Genomic DNA, 18858 nt, shown 5'->3' with positions numbered 1-18858 from the left:
GACAAGGGACAGGAGAGTGGCCTTGCAGTCCCCGGGGCCTCCTGGACAGAGCCTCCTTCCTGGGTCGATATGTTGCCAGCCTGGTCAGGGCCAGCAAGAGGTCTCGGCGCCGCGGCTCGGGTGACTGCCTCGTCCCTCCGAAGCCTGTTTCCCCGTGACGGATTATTAAGGCGATGGCCCGACGGCACGAATGTAACACAAGTCCCGCTGACTTGCAAGGGGCGGCGGAGCCCCTTCGCAGAGCCCGCAGGCACAGGGCCGGGGCTGGAGCTGTCACAGCCCACGCGGCCCGTCCCCCCCGGAGCAAACGAGTCTCCCTGCGGCCCCGCGCCCGCCAGCGGCCCCCGGCCCATCCCCACGCGTCGCACCTGCCGCGCGTGCACTCGGAGCCGCCGCGCTGCCCGCACCTGTAAGCGTCCGCCACGCTCCCTTCCGGCTCCTCCCGTCGCTCCCCGACTTCCGGGCCGAGAGCTTCCGCTTCCGCCCCACTGCCAGGCGGCCAGAGAGCACCCCTCTTCCCCAGCCTCCGCAGGCCATAGAGACACGGGGAGGCTAGAGCGCCACCCGGCCGCCATCTTGGGGAGGAGCCAAGTCGGGCTGGAGCCTGGAGGCGTCCGGCGAAGCCCTGCGCTGGGGAGGGGAGTGTAGCTGACGTCAGTGGCCCCTCGGCCCTGCCTGAGGACAGGGATGTTTCGATGAGCGACCCCACAGCTGTTCTGGGCTGCCGACATGTTATCGCAGGCGATAGCATACGATAGTTCCTACTGCCAGAGCCTAGACGTGACCCCGAAGTGGAAGTGTTGTTACACAGCTGGGGGAAACGGGGTGGAACGAGGCAGATGGATTTTGGCTTCAGTTGTACCTCCTCCTTTCCTAGAGCTACAGAGCATTTTGTGCCTCAAAATTTGTTTGACATCTTGACTATAATAGTCCAATAATATGTAATATTATAAGCCACAAGTCTGTAAGTATCATGCATAGTAGAGGAGACTAATCATTTGTGGGTGGCACAAGGGAAAAGAGTCATTTTACAGTACACAAAGGTCTGCATCACTTCACTGGAGGCAGAGGTAGGGGCTGGCTGTAGATACCCATCTGCTAGGAAGGCTAGCACACAGCAGGGCCATGAAGCCTTAGGCACAGTCTGTAGTGTACACAGCAGGAACACAACTAGATATTCCTGCAAGCGGTAAGGAATAGTTGTAGAAGGACATTCTGCCTTTATGCCCCAACCCTGACACCTAACACTGCAGAGTTGGAGACTACTTGATAAATGCTCTCTCTGACATAGCAAACACAACATCCTACATTTCTGAGCCAGGGTGGGGCAGGGAGTAGAGTGAAAACCATCATAAATAGCTTCCTTCTACCAAACACTGCTCAAAAAAAAAAAAAAAAAATTTTTTTTAAATTGCAATCATCAATAGTATTTAGGACTTCCTCTCAGAAACATGCCATTTGTGGGCTTTGAAGAAATCCCACTTAAGTATGTTAGGGTAAGATAAGTCTGGTAGGAGGCTTAGATTTCCTTTGTATGCTCATCTTCTACTGTTTGGGCTCAGTCCAGACTGACAGCATTTACTTTAAAATACCCTGCATTGCAAATTCAATCTGAAAAAAAAAAAAAAAAAAAAAAAGGAGTCAAGTGGCTCTAGAGCCTACTGCCTAGCCTTGGTACTCAGCCTGCAAAGAAAATAGGAGAGCAAGAATTGTTACAATGCATCAGCCTGCCAAATGCCAATGGCAAGGACAGTAGATGAGTAGCTGAGTTTGTAACCAGGAATGATTTGCAATATTTCTCCCCTTACTCTAGGCCAGCTTGGCCATTACATACAAGTAAACACAGCCAAGAGAGTCATCTCTCTATTTTTATTCTTTGCATCACGGTGAAAGATTCTGGTCTTCAAGGTGCCTTGCACACAGTCACAGTTGCCCACTTTCTAGAAAGAGTGGAATGCCCAAGTGCCAAGCAGGATGCAACACGAGCACAAACTGCTTGGGGTTGCGGCGTGTGGAGGGGCTACCTAGCAATAAAATGAAGAGTTTAGCAGAAACTACAACTCATCACTTACCTTAAATGATCTGCAAGTGTTGTAGTGCCATGCCAGTGGGCACAGACAATAAAATAACCAACCAACCAAAGGTAAACGCATAACCTGTTGCCTTCACCACCTACTGGCTCCTGCCTGGATTCAATAGCTAATTCACATCAGAGTGGCTCCCAACCTGGCAAGCGCTAGATAACTCCCGACTAGTAAATCACCTGTGCTGAAAGCCCGGGTGACCGTCATCACTGATGAAACGGACTTCTCGTGATCACCCCGAGCCCCACCAGAGGTGCTGCAATACCTAGGAGCTCATCCCAGCCCGGGAAGAGATCTCCTGGATTCCTGTCAACCCTTCCGCGCGCCCGGGCTCGGCCCGGGTCTCCCTCCTGTACTGCAGAGAAACGAGACAACTGCGGGGGGAGTGGGAGTGGTCCCGGGACGACCCTCTGGCAGCGAGGACAGGCACGTCTCGACCCGAAAAGCCTCGCGGACAAGAGATTTGGGGCCCAAGCGGTCCCGGCTGCGACCGCGCTACATCGGGGCGGACCCGGGAGCCGCTTCCCCAGGCCGAGCCGGGAAGTCACAGGCCTCCGACAGCGCGGCGACGTCCGCCGAGCAACCCGGGGGAGGGAAAACAGGCGGAGCCACTGCAGATGGCGGCGCCAGCCCCGCAGGGAGCAGCGCGGCACAGCGCACGCCCCGCCCCCTCCTTGGCACCGCCCTATGGCTCCTCCCGCCATGCGTCTCAGCCAACCGCAGCACGAGCCCAGGCCCCTACTCCTGCCCCTCACTCGCGAGACCTCCTCCGCGAGACCCCCTGACAAGAACTACGCCTCCCAGCAGCCCCCGCGAGGCCGTCGCCCCAGCCAATCACCGCCCGAGGAGAGGGGGCTGGTGCCGTAGTGCCCCTGTGGGCGGGGCCCACCGGAGCCAATCAGGCGGAGGGTGGCTGCAGCGGCGGAAGCGCAGCTCGGTTCTGAGCATCGGTGTCAAGTGGAGAAACGGCCCGGAGGGCGGCTCGCACAGATCCCGCCGCGCCTTGCCTGGCAGGTAACGGGGCGCGAGGGGAGCTCCAGGCGGCGGGCGCAGGGCCGCGGGCGCAGGGCCGTGGCGGTGGCAGGAGGGGGTCGCGGCTCCAGGGCTCGGGCTGGGCGGCGGCGGCGGCGCCTGGGGGTGGCGAAGTGGGTGGGTCGGCGATGGCCCGTGCACCGAGGCCGGGCGGGCGCAAATAGGCTCTGCCACCCGCGCTGCCTTGGCGCCTCCCAGCGCTCCGCCCGCTCGCGGCCGCGGCGCTTTATTTCTGGGGAACATCCGGGCTCTGCGCGTCCCTCACAGCAGCGCCGCTGGGAGGGAGCCGAGCGCGGAACGCCGCCGCTGATTGGCCGGCAGTTTCCCCTTTCATCATTGGCTGCCCTTCTCATGAGGTCCTAGCCAAGCAGGGGTGTTCATTGGCTGGGGCGCGCTCCCGTACGCCTGCCGCGGATTGGCTCGGGCGCCACCGCGACCCCGGATTGGCGCAGGGCTCGGAGTGCCCTCAGCTCCTCGGCCAATGAGCGCTGGCGCTTGCGCCCGGGCTGGGGGAGGGGGGTTGGCGTTTGGTGCGGCGGCTCCGGGACGGGGGCGGGGCTGCTCTAACCGCGCCGTGTCTCGCAGGGGCCATGAACTCGCAGCAGTTCCCCCGCGCCGGGGCCTCGCCCGCCGCGCTGGCGCAGCCCCCGCCGCCCATCCCGGCCAGTGGCGCCGCCGGCCTCATCGCCCCCGCAGGCTCAGGTGAGACGGGGCAGCGCTCAGGGGCGGGGGGGACCGCTCGGGCTGGCCGGGACAGCATCGCCCGCTCTCACACAGCCACAAGCAACCGCCTTCGTGAACCTGCCCCCGGGGATCGTCCCGGCGCCCGGAGCTGCCTGTGCAGAGTGCAGCCGAGGTCACGGGCGGAGCTTGCTGGAAGAAGCCGAAGCAGCTAGTCCGTGCCCCTAAGTGCAGCAGGCTCGGCCAGGGGGAAGAGGGAGCAGCCGCGGGGGCCTGCAAGGCCCTCTTCAGAAATCAGCCTGGAAGCGGAGGGACGCCAGGGAAGGGAAAAATCTCTGAAGTGACTCCAGAGCAAGGCTGACGCTAATTAGTATCAACTGTGTCTATGTCCAGAGAACCCACCAGGTACCCAGAGGACACTGGCACCTTGAAAAGCACTTTGGGGGCATCAAGTCATTGACAGATTGTTCTATTAGAAAGTAGGGTTTTTTTAAATATCAGCACCTCTTACTTACTAAGCCAAACTATATGTCAGATGGTTTTTAATCCATTTTTCGAAGCATTAATGTTCTAGTCTTTCCATTACACTCATTTCTGGGTCTTGATACTGTTCTGAGCTCTGTGCTGACAAACATTTACTTCCCCTTCCCTGCCCCCCCGGAGCTCACTGGGAAGTAGGGATTTCAGGACCTTCCTAACTGATTTTGCTACACTGTTGGTGCCTTCATCAGAAGTCAGTCAGATCCCATGCAGTAAAATGGAAATAAGTGTGTTTAGAGCATGTAAAAATCTAATAATAGTAGGAGACTGAGACTTATGGTGAGTATAAGCTATGGGATGTAGGTTTTGATTGACTCATAAACAGAATAAAATTTATAACATTTCAGCTTTTTGTTTTTTGTCACCATGAGCTGAAAATGAGAGAGGATTCCCAGTCTTAGTCAGTGTTATCACCCTCAAGATCACAGCATTGTGTTAAACGTTGTAACCTTTTGCTTTGATACCTGTGATTGCTTCGGCTTCGGTCCAAACTTAGATAACTTGTTTAATAATTTTGTGTTAAAAAAAAAATTAACGAAAAGTCAAATGTTGAATCAGTGGCATGGGGCCTTAGGCACTTGCCCAATGGTCTGTAACGGTTTCTTCGGTGTTCAAAATGCATTTGGTCACTTTTAAGGAAGGTTACAATCAGCTGTTTATCTAAGTAGACTGATTGTGCCTTGAGGGTGTTTTGGAGGACTGTAAGAGCCCTCCCCCCCAGACGGAGGGTTGCTCACGTTCTGAAGACTTTAATTGTTGGGGTTGCATTCATTCAAGGATTAATGAATTTCTCCTGTCCAGGAGTTTTGAAACAACCCTGCTTTGCTTTTAGCACTTTGTTTCTAGGCTTGTGGGTAAGAATCACTTATTTCGTAGCCCCTTTGCTCAGAGTTTCTTTTTTTTTTATTAGCAAGTGATGAATCTAATCGAGAACCAGAAGTTGCTCCTAGAGACCATGTTGGCTCTGGTGGCTCTCTCCAGTCTCGTGAAGAGAAGCAGGAACCAGTGGTGGTTCGGCCGTACCCACAGGTTCAAATGTTGACTCCACACCATACCGTGCAGCCTGGTGCTCCAGTTACAGTGACAGCTCCTCCGGCACACCTGACTCCAGCAGTGTCCCTTTCCTTTTCGGAAGGACTTATGAAGGTATTGAGGAGGCTCACACTTAAGAGGGGGGAAGTTGAAGGAATAACAGGAGAGTAAATTCTTTCTTAGCAATCTCATCAGCACAAAGTTAACTTCAGTTGTATTTTTTTGTTTTTTGTCCACTAGAAAGTTCTTCTGAATGGTATTGTCTGTGTGATTCTTCTGTGCTTTCTTCCTGACTGTATGCCTCCTTGTGGGGTGCTGGGGTCTGCTCCAGGTAGAAGACTGGTGAAAATCTCTGAGCATTAATTTGTTGCTTTTCCATGTATTTTGTTTCCTAAGTTAAGGATGATCTAAATCAGTTTATGAATCCCCTTTTGTTCCTGGATGGGGCAAGGAGGGGGAGTAAAAATGATGCACTATAACATTTTGAAATCAAGACAGTAAAATGAAGATATATATGGAGCAGACCAGGTGGTTCTTTCTTCTTGACCGAACCCTCCCTACAAAGGAGATCTTTGTGAGGAAAGGCTTTGACTTGAGAGGTCACAGGCAGTCTTCTTTTTGCTTTATATTGATCTGAGCAGGAGAGAAGAAATTGTGTAGAAACACCAAAGGGTAAGGTGGGATGGTAAATAAGTTACTATATTTTCTTGCTTACAGTATGGCTTGAACTAAAATTAAATCTTTGTTTTTGAAAGACGGTATGAAGAAATAAAGATTGCAACAAGTAGCAGCAGCAGCTAGGGAGCTGAGCCAGCTCCCTTTTCTGCTCCCTATGGATTGGGTGCAGACTTTACTTTCATTTCTGCCCAGTTGAAGCTTAAGTAGCAGAAACTATTTACCATATTTCCTTGGATGTAGTGTGCACTAAGATTTCCAGCAGCTGATTTTTGTGGGGGAAAGTTGCATGTTGTATGTGAGAAAAATAAAGCATTAAAGAAACCAAATGAGCCAAGAAATTGATTTTGTGTTCTCTGGCAATTTGATCAGTGATTTATAAAGTTGTGGTAGTAACCAGGGTTCTACTGTACAAGAGGGCTATCTACATAAGGAGACACAGCAAGGTTCTTGCAGCCTCTCTCATAAAAATGGAATGGTCTTTAATAGCCCCTTCTTACTTCACCTTTCCCCAGCTCAAACTGTCTTCCTTTCTACATTGTGATTTGGGGGGATTTCTGCTTCGTTGTATCGAACTGCCACTTGTCATTTAAAGCAAAAAAGCATGAGTTACAGCTAACTTGCAAATTTTTCTTTCAGCCTCCTCTGAAGCCCACCATGCCCAGCCGGCCTATTGCTCCTGCTCCACCCTCTACACTGTCAGCTCCTACTAAGGTCCCCGGGCAGGTTACTGTAACTATGGAAAGCAGCATCCCACAGGCCTCAGCTATTCCTGTGGCAACAATCAGTGGACAACAGGTTTCTTTCTTCTTTCCTTCCCCCCACCCCTTTTTTCCATTCAGCAAAGTAAGATGCTTGTGGATAATGTACTGCATCTGCTGTCAGAAAATCAACACAGGAATCTTGGGAGTGAGAGGAACTCTTTTGTAATCACTTCCAGAATCATTGGAGAAAGTTTGGCAATGGGGCAGATGGTCCTGCCAGTGCATTAGAAACATGTAGAGAGGTGAGGAAAGCGGAACAGGGCCTCAGTCTACCAAAACCCTGAGCAGATGACTCTTGCAGTTGCATTGCTCCATCTAGTTAACAGGTTCAGACTTACCAGAACAAAGCATAGTCCTTTCTGCAAAGTTTATGCTATCATTTACTCTGTAAAAAGTTGCTGATTTTAACCAGATAGTTTGAAAGAGCCAATAAGATTGTAGTACACTGACCTGCTGGGAGCCTGAGCTACAAAAGTTCTATTCTAGAGCTACGTCTACTGAACTTTTGTCTTAAAAACTACCAATATCACTGCTTCACCTGTGGAGGTTCTAGAACAAATTGACTGCAGGCTGTTTATTGCTGTATTATCAGAACAAGTCCAGACAACATGTTCTGACAACAAGTCTGTCCTCATGCTTTTGTCATTGTTGGCCTATGCTAGACCAACAGTGGGAGAATTTCTGTAAGCCCTTGGTATAGACATGATTGGGGTGTGAATGCTTGAGTTTTTGTCATGGTGTAAAGACCGAAGCCTAATCCTTTTTCAGCCTAGTTTTCCTAAAACTACAGTTCTAGGCAATTAAATAGCAATAGATTGACATGACTTATTTTTTTCAGAAATAGATTCATAGATGTTAGGGTCGGAAGGGACCTCAATAGATCATCGAGTCCGACCCCCTGCATAGGCAGGAAAGAGTGCTGGGTCTAGATGACCCCAGCTAGATGCTTATCTAACCTCCTCTTGAAGACCCCCAGAGTAGGGGAGAGCACCACCTCCCTTGGGAGCCCGTTTCAGACCTTGGCCACTCGAACTGTGAAGAAGTTCTTCCTAATGTCCAGTCTAAATCTGCTCTCTGCTAGCTTGTGGCCATTATTTCTTGTAACCCCCGGGTCGCCTTGGAGAATAAATCCTCACCAATTCCTTTCTGTGCCCCTGTGATGAACTTATGAGGCCACAAGGTCGCCTCTCAACCTTCTCTTGCGGAGGCTGAAAAGGTCCAGGTTCTCTAGTCTCTCCTTGTAGGGCTTGGTCTGCAAGCCCTTAACCATATGAGTGGCCCTTCTCTGGACCCTCTCCAGGTTATGCACATCCCTCTTGAATTGCGGCGCCCAGAATTGCACGCAGTATTCCAACTGCGGTCTGACCAGCGCCCGATAGAGGGGAAGTATCACCTCCTTGGACCTATTCGTCATGCATCTGCTGATGCACGATAAAGTGCCATTGGCTTTTCTGATGGCTTCGTCACACTGACGACTCATGTTCATCTTGGAGTCCTCTAGGACTCCAAGATCCCTTTCCAATTCCGTGCCACCCAGCAGGTCATTCCCTAGGCTGTAGGTGTGCTGGACATTTTTCCTCCCTAGGTGCACCACTTTGCATTTCTCCTTGTTGAACTGCATTCTGTTGTTTTCTGCCCACTTGTCTAACCTATCCAGGTCTGCTTGCAGCTGTTCCCTGCCCTCCGGCGTGTCCACTTCTCCCCATAGTTTTGTGTCATCTGCAAACTTGGACAGAGTACGTTTCACTCCCTCACTCAAGTTGCTGATGAAGACATTAAAGAGTATCGGTCCAAGGACTGAGCCCTGCGGGACCCCACTGCCCACATCCTTCCAGGTCGAAGCCGACCCATCCACCACGACTCTCTGGGTGCGACCCTCCAACCAGTTCGCCACCCACCGAACTGTGTAGTCATCCACATCACAGCCTCTTAACTTGTTCACCAGTATGGGGTGGGATACCGTATCGAAGGCCTTCCTGAAGTCTAAGTATACGACATCCACCCCTCCTCCTGTGTCCAGGTGTTTCGTAACCTGGTCATAAAAAGAGACTAGATTGGTCAGGCACAATCTGCCTGCCACGAACCTGTGCTGGTTTCCCCTCAGCATAATTTGTCCTGCCGGGCTCTCGCAAATGTGAGCCTTGATAATTTTTTCAAAGACTTTGCCAAGGATGGAGGTGAGACTGACTGGCCTATAGTTGCCTGGGTCCTCCTTCCTCCCCTTCTTGAAAATGGGGACCACACTGGCCCTTTTCCAGTCCTCCGGGACTTGGCCCGTGCACCACGAGTGTTCAGATATTCCCGCCAGTGGCTCTGCAGTGATGTCGGCCAGTGCCTTCAGCACCCTCGGATGGAGTTCATCCGGGCCTGCCGACTTAAAGGCATCCAGTTCCTCCAAGTGACTCTGCACCATCTCAGGGTCTACGCATGGTAGTCTGGCGCCTTGCTGCTGCCTCTCTACAGCCCCAGTGAGAGACTTGTCGTGCCCCTCACTTAGGAACACTGAGGCAAAGAACTCGTTGAGGAGTTCAGCCTTGTCCCCCCTGTCCGTCACCAATTGTTTCTGCCCAATTAGCAGGGGTCCTATTCCTCCCTGGGCCTTCCTTTTACTCCCTATATATCTAAAAAACAATTTCTTGTTGTCCTTTACTTGGGATGCCATCCTCAGCTCCATGGTAGCTTTGGCCCGTCTAACTGCCCCCCTACAAGCACGAGCAGAGGAGGTATATTTGTCTTTGGTGATCTCTCCCTGTTTCCACTTTTTATGTGCTCCCCTTTTGGCCCTTAGGCTGCCCTGGATTTCTGCGGTCAGCCAGGGAAGCCTCCTGGCCCCTTTCCCTCTTTTACCTCGCACAGGGATTGTCTCGCTTTGTGCCCAAAGGATTGTTTCCTTAAGACACAGCCACCCTTCTTAGGCTCCCATCACTTCAAAACTCCTACTCTGCAGTGCGTCCTTGACTAATCGCCTGAGTTCATTTAAATCAGCTTTCCTAAAGTCTAGCACTTTCACCCTACTAGTTACCTTACCCACTCGACGTCTTATGGTGAATTCTATTATTAGGTGATCACTGTCCCCCAGATGGCTACCGATCTGTAGGTCCCCTACCATGTCATCCCCCGTTGCCAATACCAGATCCAGTATGGCATTCCCCCTAGTGGGACCATGTACCTCCTGTGTCAGGTGGAGGTCCTGTACACAGGTTAGAAACCTGCGTGAGCGGTGGGACTTTGCTGTCTGCATCTCCCAGCAGATGTCCGGGTAGTTTAGGTCCCCCATGACTACCGCCTCTTTAGCTTTTATGGTCTCCGTGAGCTGCCTCAGGAGCCCCGCATCTATTTCTTCCCCTTGGTGTGGGGGTCTGTAGCAGACCCCTACCACCAAATCCCTTTCTCCTTACCCCCCATGTAGCCTAACCCACAATCCTTCTACTTCCTCATCCTTGGATTCTGTCTTGATGAGGGTTGACGTATATTGCTCATTGACATAGAGCGCAACCCCTCCCCCTTTTTTCCCCACCCTGTCCTTTCTGTACAATCTATAACCCTCAATATGTACCGCCCAGTCGTGGGATGAATCCCACCAGGTTTCCGTTAGCCCTACTAAGTCGTAGGTGTTTTGTGCAAGCAGGAGTGCTAGTTCATCCTGCTTGTTTCCCATGTTCCTAGCATTAGTATATAGGCACTTGAGCCCTGCGACAGGTGCCTTTGCTGCCCCCCCGCTCCAAGTCCCAAGGGGCCCCTTATTTCTTACCTGTGCCGTAGTGCTGGCTGCCCCACGTCTTGCAGGTTCCCAATGTTCTCTTTCTTCAGGCTGGGCTGTCCTTGTGGGTGCCACATGGTTTGGTGGTCCACAGCTTCCCCCGCCCTCATCTTCCCCTCCCCACAGCGAGCCTAGTTTAAAGCCCACCGGAGGAGATCCGCCAACCTAGAAGAAAACACATGCTTACCTTTGGGGGACAGGTGAAGCCCATCCCAACTGAGCATGTCCCTCGTCGATGTAGATCTTTAGGGTAGTTAGCACTGTCTAGGAATTTATACCAATTTGGGGTGGCCTTCGTACTGCTTGCCTGGTTCCCATATTTTCCTTGATTCTGCTGAGGAGGTGACGTGAAGCTATCTAAAATGATGACCCTATGCAGAAATGCCAGCAGTTGGCATGTGGCAGGGACCTGTAGTAGTTGATGAAAATATGAGTTTTCCACAGGAAACAGGAGGAGGCAGCAGCTTCATCAAACAGAAATATCTTTGAACTCTCTCATTTATACTCTACACTTCCTCTGCATGCTCATTGAAACTCTTAGATGTGGCTGGATGCTGGTTCTGATATTTTTGTGCATCCCATAAGCTGTTAATGTGACCTTTTCCTTGGCAACACTCCTTATGTGATCCTGTCTTCTACCTTGCAGGGACATCCTAGTAACTTGCACCATATCATGGCAACAAATGTTCAGATGTCAATCATCCGAAGCAGTGCTCCCGGGCCACCTCTGCACATTGGAGCATCTCACTTGCCCCGAGGTAAAGTCACCATTAGCAACAATAATAATGGGTCTAGTACATAGATACACAGAGGCTGGGTTTATACTTCTTTCCATTAAAATATTTACACGGGTACCACTTAAGCTATTGAGACTGGCATTGTAGGCAAGGCCTCAGTTGGCTGCTAGCATTTTGAGCACTGGGTTTTTTTAAACCTCTCAGATTGGGCTGCATGACAGTACTTACAATGCTGGCACCCATCAGCACCTCTTCTGCTCTAGCATAATAGTTTCAAAGCAGTGAAATACTTCAGGGAAACCATTCCTAGTTGAAAAAGGCCTGTTGCCCACAGTGTTGGTGCTCATTCAGAGCAATACCTACACAGCTAGCAACTATGCTTTACTATGCCTTGCCATTTCTTTTATGCCCATCCTTCACAATATCACCCTAATGCCTTACCATACATTTTACTGTATTATGTTTTAGGTCCTCACACTTCTGACTTGAGCTAAGTGTTCTCACTAGCTCTGGAATCTCTTGTCTCTTCCCTGGTTTCATCTGTTGTGATTTGTAAAGTGGGATATCAGTCCTTTGATAAGGAGAGGCCAGGTCAGTTAATGCAAGAGCACTTTGAGGAATGGCTTAAGTCTATCTGGCTTCTGGTAGGTTTCCATTCATGAATTGGACTTCCAGTCTGATAAAAACAGACTAGACTAGAAAAGCATCCATCAAAATTTCATTCACATCCCCTTTTTCTCTATACTCACAAGAAACAATGTGTGTGCGCTTAGATCACAAGTGTTATGCAATTTTAAAAAAACCTAACATTTTCACAAATCCCAGGCTAACATTAAGATTGTGACTATTTTTATAGTCGTTCAGACAGGCCTGAAGTTCTGAACAGAAAACACACGATGCATTCTTTGCTTTTGGTAACCTTATTTTTATGCACATAGCGTGTTTCCATGGGCAAAACTGTCCTTCACCAGAGTAGATGGAAAGAATGTGTAGCTGTATGTCTGGTTTTGAACAGCATTTGTTTGTGTCCATTTGAGCCGTGGAGTGGGGATGGAGACGCACTTTGTCACAAATTTTCCTTTGTATTTTCATTATTCTTCTGATTTCTGATGTCTTTTCCAAATTTGGTTCCATTAACTTACACTGCCTATGGAATATTTGCTCTTAAGTGAACTCTAGAGAAATTTTATCCTTCTGTTCTGTCAAATGATTTGAAGACCTCATATTGTTTATGGTGAATCATCATGTTTGTGATCTTCTTGCAAACAGGGTTAGATGATTCTTTTTCTGTAGGATAAAATTGCTATTGAAATGCTAGAATCAATAGAAGCAGGTTTTTTGCATTACAGATGTCTCATTAGTTTGGCACAGCAAACTGGGCAAATTGCTGAACTGTAGGCATGGATTGTACTTTGATAGTTTAGTTTAAAAATATCTTTCATTTATTGTTCATTCACATTTTTCCCCTGCACTGTAGCAAATGCAGGGAGGCTTATATTATCAGCAGACTTCTTTCGTACACACCAGTCTAATATTCGGGCTACTTGGAGTACTCCTACTCACTTAATTTCCATTGTTTGAAATAGAAAAGGCTGGGATTTATAAAAGAACAGTATATGCATAAGAAATGGGACAGTAAAGCAGATGGTTTAAATGGGGAAAAAAGCCTGGAATCCTTCCAGCATCTCAAGTTTTTTATTGTAAAGCTTCTGAGCAATGTCACTTGAATAAAAATTGAATGTTTAAAATGAAGCAAATCCTGCAGTCCCTCTGCTGTAGTCCCCATTGAATCATTTGGACATATTGCGTGCTAGCAAATTTGCTTTTTTGCTCAGGTGCGGCAGCTGCTGCAGTGATGTCCAGCTCTAAGGTGACAACAGTCTTGAGGCCAGCTTCCCAGTTGCAAAATGCAGCTACAGCTCAGCCAGCTGTTCAGCACATCATTCACCAACCAATCCAGGCAAGTAGCAGTTGCGCTGTATTGCAGACAGTAGTACTGTTCGTCCAGAGCTGTTCCTGGCTTTAAGGGTCATCCATCCAGAATGTAGTTTGCAATTTGGTATTTACTGGATTGCGGGGCTAGGGCAGCTGTTCCTCTTGATTCTGTTCCTCATAATCCAGTGTCATGGTGCATGCATTGGAACCATCATGCAAAAAGTTCTAGAGTAATCTTTAGACTTGTTGGGTGGGAAATTTGACATGTACCCAAAATGCTTAAGGCTTGTGGAGGAATCCTTATCTAGGTGTATATGAGAGCTATATTTAAAGCCCTAGAACCCTGGCATGGTGGTGTACTCTTTAATTTATACTTTACTTATAAATTGACTTGAGCCAAATACTAGACCAGAAAATATTTCTGAAATGTCTGTTCATATAAATTTCAACCCAGATACATGTGTATGAGAAGAATGTGTGTTATGGAGGTGCCTGTGCAGCTCCATTATTAGGATTGGCTCAAAGCTCAGGGTTAAAGCAAATCTAAAATCCCCACATTTTACATTGGACAGGGTAAAATATGTTGGAGGGTTCCAGTTAAATCTCCTTTGCAAGTCTGTTGGTGGAGCAGATTATTTTTGGTAATCATGAATGGAAATTGTTGGTGTTAAAGGGTATTATCTAACAATCTTAAAGTTCACTACATCATTGAAACAATTTTAACATAACTGGTCCTCTGGTTGGTTTTGATCACTGACTGCTGCTTATGCTTGTGCTGTGGAAGTCTGATCATAGCTTCTTTGGAGCTCACAGAAGACAGAAGGACTGGGGAACATCTTAGAGCAGGGGTTGGCAACCTATAGTACATGGCCCATATGTAAATCATGGATATGGATCTTCAGGGGTATTTGGTGGTGGGGACTTTGACTACCAGTGCTCTCCTCATGCCACTGTAGAGACAAGTGTCAGCAGGGTCCTAGAACCCACCCATCCTGCTGCCTTTGACCTGAGGTGGGTTATTCTGGCTCACAGCTGGAAAAGGTTGCCTATCCCTGTCTTAAACTTCCAAAACTTTATGCTGAGACACAGAAAAATTGGTTTTAGAAAAATATTTCTCAGCTTCTGTCTCTAAATTGTTTCATTGCGAATGGAGAGGCAGGTATTTTTGTGGGTGATAGCTTTAATTGGGCCAAGTGTGCAGACCCCTTTTGCACACATCAGTCTAATATTCAGGTTTAGACAAGCTTTCGAATGCAGTGCATTCTTTAGGTTATCTTAAAGTTCATTTTCAGGTCATCATCATGAATGTCTTTCATTCTGCTCACTAGTCTCGTCCTCCCGTAACAACTTCAAGCACGATCCCTCCTGCTGTAGTAGCAACAGTCTCGGCCACAAGAGCTCAGTCTCCAGTTATTACTACAACAGCAGCACATGCTACGGAGTCAACCCTCAGGTAAACTCTAAGAGTGCCTTGCCAGGCCCTAAAATGTCATACCTTCTCGTAGACAGTATATGGTTGCTGGTATTCAGAATTGATACTGTTATGAATAGGAGATGATGGGCTGGAGTTGAAGAGATTTTTTTCATCATGGTCCATTTGATCTCATAACTGAATGAGTCAAGTAACTGAGGTTCTGTTGTCAGTGGCAGAGCTAAATTACTTTGTAATACTAGGCAAGTCACTAAACTTTTGTCGTAGTTTACTCCACTATAAAACAAGAATGATAAGTCCTGTAACGTGTTCTGTAAATGTAAAGGACTTCAATGGTAAGCATTATTTTCTATTCTGGGTGAAGAACATCTAACCAGTAGTTCACTGACTGCCTTGTTTCTCATGCTGTTGAGTTTATTGGTTTGCTTTGGAAGCTTGTGACTAATTCAGTTCCATTTTCATATAGTTGTGTGTGTATGTACACGATATATCTGTATGAATATTAAAGTATTCTAAATGCCTCTTGTGGAAAATGTAGCTTGTTTCTCTGACATAAATGGCGGTGTTCTTCCAGTTAGGAATATGTAAATGTGCACTGATAATAATAAAGCACTCACTTTTACAATTGTTATCACTGTGTTAACATGCACCTGATAGGAATGTAGCCCTTGAAGAGGAATGGATTGGGGCCGATACCTCCCTTCACCTCTGGTCTGTTTAGTGTCCAGAAACTTAAACCATTGTTACTCCTCTGAGGACATACTTCTCTTTTTCTAGTCGGCCAACTCTGTCTATCCAGCAACATCCACCTTCTGCACCTATTAGTATTCAGCGCCCTGCGCAGCCACGGGACACAGCAACTCGGATCACCCTACCTTCTCACCCAGCTATAGGGACACAGAAACAACAGCTCCACACTATGGCTCAGGTGAGTGTCGAGATAAGACAAGAAGAGTTCCTTTCATACTGCTTTCCAAAATCCAGCCGTGACATCTTGATGTCCCAGTGTAAATTCAGGACAGAATTTCAGGTTGGCGGTATGTTCTTTGGAATTGATTTTAAATCCATCAAATGTAAAATGTACTTCTGAATTGTTTTCTGTCTAGAAAACCATCTTTAGTACTGGTACTCCAGTGGCAGCAGCAACAGTGGCACCTATTTTGGCAACCAATACCATTGCCTCAGCCACCACAGCAGGTGACTATTCCTTTTTTTTCCCCTTCTTTGAAAAGATGAAACCTGACTATGGACAGCAGAACATCTTTGTTTTTTCCTTACTAATCCTGTCCTTAGTTAGGATGGGGGATGTGTTTTGTGGGGGAAGGGGGATGCCTGGGTAGAAACTGGTATATATTGGTTTGTTCATTTTCCATTTCTCAGATTAGGCTGACGTAGCAGCAGAGAAATCTGAAGTGTGTCTTTATCTTTCAGGTTCTGTCTCTCACACCCAAGCACCTACAAGTACCATTGTCACCATGACAATGCCCTCCCACTCTTCCCACGCCACTGCTGTAACCACATCAAACATCCCTGTTGGTGAGTGAGTACAGTTGTAAATGGAATGTGTGTAATTCAGCTGACATCTTTATTTACATGCACATCCTGTGTGGTCTGGGTGCATCTGTGCATACCTGCAAACCAAGTAAGAGAGAGGTTCAATTCAAATGCGGGAAAACAAAGCATAGATTTAATGTGGCATAATATTTACTTTTAAGTTAAAAGTTAAAGTTTAATTATTAGTTTCTTCACATGGGTCCTTATTACACAGACTTCCTGTGGTTCACATCTTGTAGCTTGATTGCAAGGGCCATAAATGTGTCCACCTTGTTTCAATGACAGAGTAAAGGAGGAACCTTACTGTTGCTACAGATTTTGGTTGGAGCACAGTCCCATTTGGCTAGTGTGCATATTCAAGAGTAGATAACTTAGCAAAGCTTGTCCCTTAGCACTGCTGTGAAACTTGGCAGAGACATCTGTTTTCAACAGTACTGCTGACCTTCAGGTTAGAAAACTGCCTTCAAAGTCTTTAGAAGTAATTGCTATAAAACTAGAGCACTGCAATTCTGTTATAGTTCTCAGCTAGTTTTATCCTAGAACCTATCTTGAAATGTAGCTGCCTATTTCTCTGTGCAGGGATGGAAAATAGTAATATGAGACGTTTCTTTCCCGAGGAATTGTTTATAACTGAGGCAAAATCTCAGCTTTTGAACAGCAAAAAATCCAGCATCCAGTATACCATTTCTTGTTTGCATTGTGGTCTCATATTTTACAAACAAAGAGGATGGTTATCAAGAAACATCAATAAATACCGAGTATTAAATGAACAGCAAACTTTTTCCACATTCATTTTTGCCTTTGAATTTATTCCAAAATGTCTTTATTTTTATCCATTTATCTCTGGAGGGGGTTGTAGCTTTTTGAAAAGTTTTCCTGTCCCATAAAATTCTGGGAAGAGAAGAGCGCTCTTCACACAATAATGCTAGCTGGAGAGTTCCTTAGTTCCCCTGTATTTGGTTCGCCTTCTCAAAAGTTTGTCCCTTGCTTCCTTTTCCACCGTTTGGTCTTTCACTCTGTCCTGGTCTAGTCCTTTGAGCTTTTAGGGTGGGAAGAGGGGCATCCAGTTATGCAAAATTAACCAATTCAGAAATCAAGGTCGCTTAATTTGACCTAGAGCAGGGGCCTCAAGCATAAGGTCCACAGGCTGAATCCATCCCAGAAAGTTGGGTTGAGTCCAGGGGTTTCCAACCTTTTTAGGCTGAGGACCGACAAACCTCAGACTAGCAGGGACTGGCATACTCTGGGCAGGTAGCCAACCGGTCTGCAGCACGCCGGTCACTTCCAGTCCGCAGTTTGCCAGTCCACAGTCACTTCTGGTCCAGCAGCCAGCCCTCCCTGAGGACTGGCAGCTAACCCTTCGCAGCCCAGCACTGAGCCGTGGCCCAGGGATTGGGAACCCCTGATCTCGCCCACAGACTTTTGCCTTGACTTTGGCTATGATGGAGGACCTCTCTGTGGCAGCAGCCAAGTGCCTGGGCAATACCTGCTGCATTGTAGCCCCAACAGCCAGGCACCTGCAGGCTTCTTCCCATGGTGCTGCTGAGACTGGAGTGCTGCAACTTTTGCCCAGGCACTTTACTGCCACTACAGGAAGAAGCCATGGTGCTGTTGGCACTCCAGCTCCGCAGCTCATGCTGGCATGGCTGCCAAACACCTGAGCAAGACCAGCAGTGATAAAGCCCTCACAACACTAAGACATATGGCTTGTTTTCACAGGGCTGCCAAACATCCAGGATGCTGGGCCTCTTTCCTCTGGGACCTGGATTGGCTGGAGTGGGGAGTACTGGGAGCATGGAGTTGGGGGCAGGGTCTGTAGGTCCAATCCAGCCTACAAGGCTAGTCTTGCACCATTCATCCAACCTGTGGACTGTCCCACACCATTTTTTGTAGCCCATGGGGCCAGACAAGTTTCATGTCTCTGACCTAGAGCATAACATATTTTTGTACATTTAGAGCCCAGAGAGCACTTATGATGAATCAATAATAAAACAGAATTGTGTCTTGTCATGCTAACCCATCCTTCTGTGCTGTAGCATGATCAATAAAAGGGACACTAACCAGTTCAGCCACTTGTATTTCAAGCTTCCTTGCACAGTGGCTATTGGCTTCTTTCTCTGGATGTGATTTGGTTCCTTACTTTTCTTTATGCAGCTAAGGTGGTTCCCCAGCAAATCACACACACTTCTCCCCGGATCCAGTCTGATTATACAGGAGAGAGAAGTAATCTTATACCCATATCTGGACACCGGGCATCTCCAAACCCAGTAGCAATGGAAACCAGAAATGACAACAGGTAGGAGGGAAGAATTCTGTGAGTGAGTAGTTAGGTCTTAGGGGACCTGGCTACTTCTGTCATTGACACTTGTAGTATATGCAAAGAAATGTGGCAAAACACCTTGGTGAGCTTAGCTAGCCAGAAGTGTCTCTACACAGTGGGAGTTGTAATTGCATTAACTGCATTGACAAAAGTCAATTGTCATGGTGCCCTGTGACCAGTGGGGTCCCCCAAGACTCTGTCCTTGGAACTGTATTGTTCAACATTTTCATTAATGATGTGGACATGTGAGTCAGAAACGGACTGGCCAAGTTCGCCAAAGATACCGAAGTGTGAGGCAAAGCATCCACACCT

The 18858-nt window shown here is 48.1% G+C and overlaps 2 protein-coding genes across 9 annotated transcripts in view; one reads left to right on the top strand and one right to left on the bottom strand.

The window, feature by feature from the left end:
- Nucleotides 1-2684, bottom strand: part of UGGT1 (UDP-glucose glycoprotein glucosyltransferase 1) — an 83769-nt gene extending 81085 nt beyond the window's left edge. For 2 of the 5 annotated variants that reach the window (XM_019486127.2, XM_019486128.2), the window contains exon 1: nucleotides 369-552. In XM_019486127.2, the coding sequence (XP_019341672.1) occupies nucleotides 369-537 (169 nt within the window). In that variant the 5' untranslated portion in view covers nucleotides 538-552. Of the gene's footprint in view, nucleotides 1-368; nucleotides 553-2072 lie in introns of those variants that run through there. The other 3 variants (XM_019486130.2, XM_019486129.2, XM_006269340.4) reach the window with 3 other exon arrangements.
- Nucleotides 2685-2987: 303 nt separating this feature from the next.
- SAP130 (Sin3A associated protein 130) overlaps nucleotides 2988-18858 on the top strand; it is a 32112-nt gene continuing 16241 nt past the window's right edge. For all 4 annotated transcript variants that reach the window (XM_059730902.1, XM_014599052.3, XM_019486131.2 and 1 more), the window contains exons 1-11: nucleotides 2988-3098; nucleotides 3702-3818; nucleotides 5248-5483; nucleotides 6684-6842; nucleotides 11215-11326; nucleotides 13141-13265; nucleotides 14569-14693; nucleotides 15450-15600; nucleotides 15779-15869; nucleotides 16104-16208; nucleotides 18381-18522. In XM_059730902.1, the coding sequence (XP_059586885.1) occupies nucleotides 3707-3818; nucleotides 5248-5483; nucleotides 6684-6842; nucleotides 11215-11326; nucleotides 13141-13265; nucleotides 14569-14693; nucleotides 15450-15600; nucleotides 15779-15869; nucleotides 16104-16208; nucleotides 18381-18522 (1358 nt within the window). In that variant the 5' untranslated portion in view covers nucleotides 2988-3098; nucleotides 3702-3706. The remainder of the gene's footprint in view (nucleotides 3099-3701; nucleotides 3819-5247; nucleotides 5484-6683; nucleotides 6843-11214; nucleotides 11327-13140; nucleotides 13266-14568; nucleotides 14694-15449; nucleotides 15601-15778; nucleotides 15870-16103; nucleotides 16209-18380; nucleotides 18523-18858) is intronic.

This window comes from Alligator mississippiensis, chromosome 7 (assembly GCF_030867095.1).
Source record: "Alligator mississippiensis isolate rAllMis1 chromosome 7, rAllMis1, whole genome shotgun sequence".
NCBI lineage: Eukaryota > Metazoa > Chordata > Crocodylia > Alligatoridae > Alligator > Alligator mississippiensis.
Note: the sequence above shows the minus strand (reverse complement) of the source record. Positions and strands in the feature narration are given on the sequence as shown.